At 43.3% G+C, this 8962-nt stretch overlaps 1 protein-coding gene across 1 annotated transcript in view; it reads left to right on the top strand.

The window, feature by feature from the left end:
- The first annotated feature begins 268 nt into the window (after nucleotides 1-268).
- LOC136449117 (neuropeptide FF receptor 2-like) overlaps nucleotides 269-8962 on the top strand; it is a 43109-nt gene continuing 34415 nt past the window's right edge. The window contains exons 1-2 of the mRNA XM_066448941.1: nucleotides 269-1805; nucleotides 8014-8113. Coding sequence (XP_066305038.1) covers nucleotides 1304-1805; nucleotides 8014-8113 — 602 coding nt within the window. The 5' untranslated portion in view covers nucleotides 269-1303. The remainder of the gene's footprint in view (nucleotides 1806-8013; nucleotides 8114-8962) is intronic.

The raw sequence follows: 8962 nt of genomic DNA, 5'->3' as shown, positions 1-8962 counted from the left end.
GGTGGTGACGAGCGAGCTTATCTTTTTAAAGATCAAGTGGCGTTCCCCGGGGGACAGAGATGTGCACTTCCTCATGCAGGTACTTAAGTCTCTCGTCAGTGAAGAGTAAAGACTCATTCAGACGATAACACTACATAACGCCCATGGCTTATAAAGGTAACGGCAATATCTCACAGGGCAATAAGTTAGAGATAAGGTAAATTTGCAACGTTTACTGCGCGCAATCCAGGCCAGAGCTGACATCTACTTACAGCTGGTAGTTGTGCATATGTATGAAGGCCATGCGCCAGGGGGTAACGTGGCCTTTTCCCAGAGATATTTCTGTTAATAACGGCCGCTGCATATAGGTCTAAATACAGCTGTTCTGTTCCATCTTATAGCGTATCAAATATGAATCTAAATGAGCGCGGGGCACACCCTCAGAAACATCAGTGGCATTTCGTGGAATGGCTGGAGGATTACAGTCAGACTGAAAACTACTCTCCGTGGCTGTCGGCTTAGTGAAGGCCACGATTGCCAGCTTTAGGCGGGTGAAACAAAGAGCCGTTACAGATGGTAGTGTGATGCACTCGGGCTCCCTCATCAGTCGTCAGCACTGTGCAATCCCCGGCGTAGCAGCTCATGTTATACCTTAATGTACAATTCATCGGACCCACTCGTTTACTCACGCGAATTTCCTGCTCGGGTGAATTCAATCGACTCCTGCCACATTTGTTGAACATGCTGACTCCGCTAGGGGACAGGATGTTATCCATTGGGATGCCATCGCTGTTTAATGTTTTGCGCGTATGGGATGCGGACCCCAACTGCTGTGTTAGGGCGTATTCCGTCAACGAACGGTACCGACCAAAGCTGATCTAACGTGTTCGTCTTCTGGGAAACAACACTTGACACAGTTTGAAGCGTGGGAGGTTTGAACATTTGCAGTAAAGCGTGTGGATTATGAGATGTGGGCCGAAACAGATCACAAGTGTTGTGGAGTGCAGATACTGCGGGTATTGTTCCGGCGGTGGCGGTAGACGATCGTGTTGGAATCTGCAGCCCCAGCGCTATCACTTGGAGAGACATATCATATCAGAACAATTTGATGGCCACAGGGGAGGACAAGATTGACCACAAAATCATCCCGGTATATCCGAAATCCTTTTCCCCGGGCGTGCAGCGTTTGTTGAGTCAATCCGGTGTGCTTTAGAAGAATCTGATGGTTATAGAACCAAGCCTACCGTGATGTACGCCCGCCGGACGTTATGTGGCTACTCCCGTAATATCTTTGCAATTATGTCGATATGGGCCCGTAGCCGCCATGGATACATTAGCAATATGTCAGGTTTGTTTGGATCACGGCGCTTGGAGGAAACCATTTCGGGCAAAGTTGGAGATAGTTTCAGACGGAAATCGCTTGACTTTGTGGGTCGATCTGACTTTAAAGATGCAAGCGCCGAGAGATGATCTAGTAGTGTTCACTACGACTGTGATGCCGACTGTGCTTGCAGGATGCGAGGAGAAAATGTCCAAGGAGGCAAACCACTCCGATGGAACCAGCACAATAAACGTTACGGATGGATACCAGATGGGACCAGTTGACAAAGGGTCGCCCCTACCCGCCATAATGCTCTACCTTGTCGCCTACTTAACAGTGTTTATCGTGTGTATCCTCGGGAACCTTCTCCTAGTTTTCTTAATCAGGAGGAAGCCACATCTTAGGACACCGGCCCTTTGTTTCGTTTTTAACTTGGGATTCGTCGACCTACTTGTTGGCATATTCTGTATACCGTACGATCTTTTCCATCCCTTCTTTTCACAAGGTAAGGAACCTCTTATGTCTTCCAGTACTTCATGTAAACATGAATTCCTTTACCCTTGCACTGTTTTTCATCATCGTCTTTAATAATGATTGCGAGAGTGAGGGAGAATAATATATCATACATAAGATATGAATATGCCTTTTATGCTTCAATTTCAGCCGTACACCATACTCCTAGCGGCTCTCTTGCTCTTAGGCATATTTCTCAAGATAACAGTTACTCAAGCAACTGGAACACTTTAAAATTTTCAAACCTATCCAGATGCTGGAGTAACTGTTATCTTGCGTATCTTGCCACCTGGATGTCTAGCATTCAGTTACGTTACAAATAGACTGTTTATTATGCTGTTGAGTGGTCAAATCATCTTGAAGAGCAGTACGGTATCTGCCAGCGCGCATTGTATAACGGGAGGGGCCCTAACGTAAGGCGTGCCTAAACTTAAGATGGATTATTTAGTAATCTCTTAATGCATAAGCACGCCGTTTTAACTGCCACGAACCATGCAGATTAGAAAAAAAATATACCAAGTCCACATATACAGCTGTCGTTTGCATAAAATATGTACGTGTCTTAAGTTAGGGCACACAGTCTAGCGTAGCACAAAGTTGGAATGTGCAATTGCAAAAACGTCTCACAGCGTTTACCGGTTGTAACGCAGAGCGCGAAGGATCCATGAACCGCACGAATGCATTTTTTAAAAAACTTACTCAGATATTTTCTAAAGATTAATGTGTTTAAATTTCATTCAATATCAAAACCTGACCAATTCCTGGCAACTCGCGATGGAGCGACGTGAGTTCGAGCGCGTGAAAAAAAGCTTCTTAAGTTAGGGCCCTTCCCGTTACGTCACAAGCTATCAAATCACAACTTGGAACACGTAGTCTATCACCATCTATCTGGAGCTATCTCCGGTCTTATGGCACCCCACTGAGTGCGCAAGATTTCCAATTATCGTAATCTCTTATGCGATACTCTCCAACAGAAATGACAGTAATCACCAGACTTCTTCACTGTTGAATCCCGCTGGGATATTCACGGACGCAAAAATTCCTCAGTAAGCATAACACCAAAGATTTATCGCCGCCCTGTTGTACCTCATTTCACGCACTTCTCAGTATGATGGGAGGAAGAGACTCTTCAAGTTTGACAATGGAAAGCCGGGGAGCTTAAATGATACAAATCTTGCAGGGAAATCGTAAAAATACGTATAACTATGCGATGCATCACGCTGTAAAAGGCTCGCAACAGATCCGTGTCGTTTTGAAGGCTGTGACTTATTTCTATCTTGGTGGTTCCTCAAAAAAATCAAACTAGACAAATCATTAAAATTCGATTATGATCATATAACGATGTACGCATAGATATACGGATACCTTTAATTCATTTCTAGTATCCTCTATCTCTGTATCATATTTGTATTCACCAAGAATAGAACGCTGTAAATACTGCACTGCCATCCTTCACAAGGCCCCATTCTATGCATCCATGATGTATGTTATAAATGTGATATACGGTTAATAAATATACTTTTATGCGCTGCGCCTGGGAAACCGACCTTTAGAAATTCTAAACATGATCTCAGACCATCCAGCTATCTGCTGAAGAACAGAATATCATTTCCTTTGTTTCAGCCTCGTGGAGTCATAAACCATTCCCTTGCGTACGCTGTGGCCACACGTCCAGATTCGGTCACATTGCCATAGAACTATCCTTGCATAAAGCCTATTCTCGGAAGACATTGTGCAATTGGGACGCCGAAAACCAATATAACAGCACAGCAATGTCCAGCCACATGCAGGCAAACGGACATTATGTCACCTAAATGTGCCTGCAGGTCACGCCAGATTGCATTTGTATTGATAGCTTTTTGGATATCGCTATGCTTTTTGCCAGAACTAAGCAAGAAGTTACTGATAAAGTCGCTAGATGATAGCTGTAATCAGTCAGTCGCAAAAGCATGATTGTCAAGAAATTAACTGAAGTCTGGAAGAAATTTTATAGACGGTGTTAGGCAGAAGTTTGTCTTTCAATGAAACTTATGAAACTAATGAGATCTACCCCACCCTCTATAGTCGCTCAAAGTTCCTCTAACAAACAAACAAACATGCTTGTTGTGTACATGTAGTCAGGGATGTTCCTGTAAATCAACTGGCAGCCGATTCACCTTTTAGCCCCTGGTTCCAATTAGTTGCTGAATGGGAGACCTCGGTGCAACTCTCGGGAATGGTATCTCGGTTGGTGCTGCATCCGTCTCTCGGAACGGACGTAAAAGTGGGATCCTGTGTTTCTCGAGCTCGTTAAATGGGAAAGGCTAGCCCTCCTTGTGAAAATATACCCTTCCACTGAAACAGCAAATAAACGAATGATGTATGTCCCACTAGGTATCACAATGTGAAAAACAACATCATATTATCAAGAATCAGCACGCCTAGAGTTTGATTTCGGACTACTCTATACCATCTAAAGAAAAGCATAACGTACTAATCATTCATCACAACCATTTTCTTCAGTAGATGACAGGACTTTTTACTATCATTCAACAAGTCACCTTTTAAAACCTTCTGTCCATTCTTCACCTCAAGTACTATTTAGATTTCTTAAAGAAATCGATATGGTTTTTCTTAAAGCTGCTGAAACGCGGCCGGAGTACTGCAATCCGTATAATTACCCCCTGACTACCAGCCACCTGCCGCTTGGTGAGCAATATCAGCCGAAGTGTTGTTTTGGCTTCCCCTGGTGTCCATTTACCTGGAATCAGTTTGCCGGGAGAGCTCACGCCCAGAAAATCCTAACTACAGCTGCAGAGCTTCATAACGTCCACAAGGACTCATTACCAAACAAGATGAATGGATTCCGGCACCAAATCACAATTAAAGAACATTACAAAATCTTTACGATCAATCCTCCGCGAAATCCCTTCTTGAGGAGAAGAAGAAGATATCTAAAGTAAGGACAAATTGGTGAGGCAATATCTCTTCCCCGTGTCGTTCTTTAGTATCTTAGCAGAACAAGAATCAAAGCGTACACGGATTACACTTTTGTCAAGGACATACATGGACTACACATCGATTGAGAACATACGGAATTGACTTATCTAGAACAAGCAATTCAGAGATGGTAACAAACACATTAAAGCTATTCCATCCCCATAGAGTGACGAGAAGAGCTTAGCCCAAGTAATTTGCGTTGGCTGCATTTGTTGCGTCACGATCCGTGCCCTGTCCCGCGTATCCCAAACCGTGCCTGGTGCAAAAACACGTTTTGGGATACGCAGGCACTGTCAAGAACCGTGCCCAATGGCGCACAGTTCATGACACACAGGGGGTTTTATCCCATACTGTGCTTTGGGGCGGAGCTTAGTGTTTTTGGGGGAGGAGTCTGTCCAACGTGGGTTTTTTCCCCTGCAGTCCGCCATCTTTGTTTTTCGGGGCGCTGGGATGAAGCATCCTCGTTCACCAGGACCCTTCCGCTCCACGTTACATCGCTCGCGTAAAGGGCCCTGGTAACATGGGCTGGCATCCATGGTTATGACGATATCGCCACCAAAACAGCTTCAGCCAACCAGAGGGGTTAAAAACCATTTGCTTCCTCTCATCGGAAGACAACGCGCAAAGAACGCTGGGAATCTATCAACCAATCAGGTTACGTGTTACGGCTAGCTCTTTAATTATTCATGAGCTACAACTGCCGTTTGTGCCAAATAAGGGTTAGCTCATTAACTATTCATGAGCTACAACTGCCGTTTGTGCCAAATAAGGGTTAGCTCATTAATTATTCATGAGCAAGTCTCGTCGACCTGCAATAACCATGGATACCAGCACATGTTACTAGGGCCCTTTACGCGAGCGATGTAACGTGGAGCGGAAGGGTCCTGGTGAACGAGCATGGGATGAAGAAGAATCAGCGTAATTCTCGCTCAGTAAAATACATTTCGCGCTTGTCTTTGATGATTTGGACTTGTAGTTGATGTGGCACAAACAGACGGACGTCTTAGCACGAATGCCCGCGTATCCCAAACCGTGCCTGGGGCAAAAGCACGTTTTGGGACACACAGGCACTGTCACAAACCGTGCCCAGGCACAGCCCTGGACAGTCCACATGTATCCCAAACCGTGCCTGGGGCAAAAGCACGTTTTGGGACACACAGGCACTGTCACAAACCGTGCCCAGGCACAGCCCTGGACAGTCCACATGTATCCCAAACCGTGCCTGGGGCAAAGGGACGTTTTGGGACACTCCGGCACTATCCCGAACTGTGCCTGAGCACGGTTTGGGATAAAGCAACCTTGTATCCAGAACAGTGCCTGAATAAATCTACGGTATTTAATATATACCACATGTATATTGAACTGTGCCTAGGTGTAAATGTACAGTCTTGAACATGTAATATCTTGAACGCTGCCTGGGTAAACCTCCAGTCTGGAATATAGCTACCATGGGAAGAATTAGGATCGGGCCGTTAGCCAGTTCCTTTGGCGGCCAGAGACAGTCAGCCCGCCCGAGACAGAGCCGGTCCACTCCCCGGGGCTACAACTCCCAGTGGAGTTGGATCGGACGGGCTGACTGCCTCGGGACCCCGTAGCAAGTGGCCCGATCCTAGTCTAGATTCCCAGTGTAGCATAGGATATATTTTGTCTTACAAATAGTTTTTTTTAGCATCTGTTATAGACACTGTCTTTTTGTGCCCCTTCAATTCTAAGTCTAAGTCATTCAAGACAAGCGTGAAATGTATTCTACAGAGCGAGAATTACGCTCATTCTTCCTTATCCCGCGAAAAAACAAAGATGGTGGGGCTGCGGGAAACAAAAACACGCTGCCTTATATGGAAACGCGGGCGTGAATAGTCATTTCACTGTCCCGTCAATCACTGACACTGGGATTGACAGCGCTTCCGGGCACAGTCTGGGACAGTCGGGCTCTATCCCGTTCTGTGCCTGAATTAGGCACGGATCATGACGGGCACGGAACGTGACAAGACAGCATTCACATGACGAGATCTCTGGAATCTGGACATAATGACGATTTGCGAATATCAACGATGTGCTATCCTTTTAAATGACTACTTTGGATGAGTTTTGACGGGGAACATGGAGCGATGAAACAGTGCCAAAAGGGCTATCGCTTTCAATAAAGTAGGTCGTACATAGGATCGTACGGATATATCTGGCACGATACCAAAAAAAATATTAAATCTCATGAATATAAACTATGACCTCATTAAGTTTACATTGTTAATTATTATTCGCAACGTAGAGTTTAACATTGTCTAACAGCTGATACGAACTTTTTTACTCCCAAAAGACACTTAATCTTAGATACAATTTTAAGTTGACAAGCGCGCAAGACATATTATACAAGCCATCGACGCTTGAGGAAGGAAAGCGTCCTATCTCTATCACTATGTAATATATGCTTTTCTTTCATGTGTTTTTGTCATAAAGGATGTTTGTCTGTTTTTTTTTTAGGTAAGTCAAGCCAATTGTCTGTTGTTGGAATAACTGCAATACTGTCAGATGTGAAGTAGTAGTTTGAATGTAACATATATAAATACCTGACATGGCCAATGGTTTGTCAGAATATAAAAAAAATTTCATAAAGCACATATGTTTTCAATTATTGTATTGTTATCAGTTGTTACCATTAACATACATTATTATTCTCTGATTTTTTATCATATCATTATTAGTTACCATTTATCATCGTTATCATGATCTAATTTGTTAACTTTTAAATATTTTTTTGTTAAATTAGATCGGGGAAGATGTAGACGAAGTCATTTTGTTTTTATTCTCTTTCACAAGCAAGTGTTCTTTCTTGTTGTCTATTCAATAAGTTTTGTAAATTAATTTCAACATGTGCAACTAAAGCAAAATTAAATCATGCAATCAATTGTATTACGATGTGAAGATTAATCATAACACTTTTATAACATCATGGCAGTTACCTGTATTGTTTATTCATTTATCTAGATCAGACATTTGCACATTTTGGCAGTGACCCGTATTTGTGTATTTAGAACACAAATAAAAATCACTTTTCCGCTACAATCGTGCTTTGTTACGGAAAGTCTTATGTAAACGTCCATTTTGTTAACTGATGAAAAGTGTCCGATTGTCATCTGATGCGTCTGCTATTTCTAAATGTCGTTATTCAGCTGTAGATAATACATTGAAATCTCATAATTAATGGTGTTTTTGTATTACTCCAGAGGAGGGTCTGGGGTTCCTGATGTGCAGGGTAAGCAACACGCTACAGGGTGTGGCCATCAGCGGATCCGCCTTCACCCTTACGGCGCTCGCCGTCTGCAGGTAAAGATTTCCCCCCTGCTAAGAAAGATATGTGTGATATTGCAATCGATAATGCTTAAGGGAGTCTGGGGGGTCAGATGTGAAGGTCCACGAGTTCACATGGCAGGAGGTTGTGGGGAAAGTATCGGGCGTGGAGGAGAATTACTTGACAAAGCATTTTTTTACAAGTATATATCTTATCTTACAACCACGGTGCACCAATGTGTAACTATTCACTTCGGCTAGAAAAACAAATCAATAGTTATGTAACTTAGATTGAGAAAGATATTTAGAGTGAGATGTCTAGAGAGATATCTCGAGAGAGATTTATAGCGAGCTAGAGAGAGAAAGAGAGTGATGCGAAACATACATCTATCTCATACAGAAACAAGAGTCCGAAGACCCAAAATCTCCATGAAATTTGTTTTTATATATGATGTGTTTTATTTGCCCTAGTTGTTTGTTTTTGCCGCTGGTTGTTTTATTTTATGTGCCAAAGGGTATCCACATACAGGTTTGGTAGTGTTCCCATTTGTGGTTTGACCACCAGCTGTTGGGACCTGTTGGGAATAGTTGACCTAGATAAGAGACCAACAGATGGTGCGACCTCAAAGCCCACAATAGAGTAGATATTTCTCATTATTTATGCAAATTCAGTCCGAATTTGCATAATTACCACTTTAGTTTGTACATCTCTGTCCAACCCACCTGCGTACCAAATATCATGAAAATCTGTCGCTCCTTTCTTCAGTTATTCTCCTTTGAATATTTTTTACAAATACGCCATTGCAGTTCCAATGACAAATACCAGGGGGCCCAAAATCGACCTTGACATTTCTCCTCCCAGCACCTACCCACAAACCAAATATC

The sequence above is a fragment of the Branchiostoma lanceolatum genome, chromosome 14 (assembly GCF_035083965.1).
Source record: "Branchiostoma lanceolatum isolate klBraLanc5 chromosome 14, klBraLanc5.hap2, whole genome shotgun sequence".
In the NCBI taxonomy this organism is placed as follows: Eukaryota; Metazoa; Chordata; class Leptocardii; order Amphioxiformes; family Branchiostomatidae; genus Branchiostoma; species Branchiostoma lanceolatum.
The sequence above is the reverse complement of the archived record's forward strand: the minus strand, read 5'-3'. Positions and strand labels throughout refer to the sequence as shown.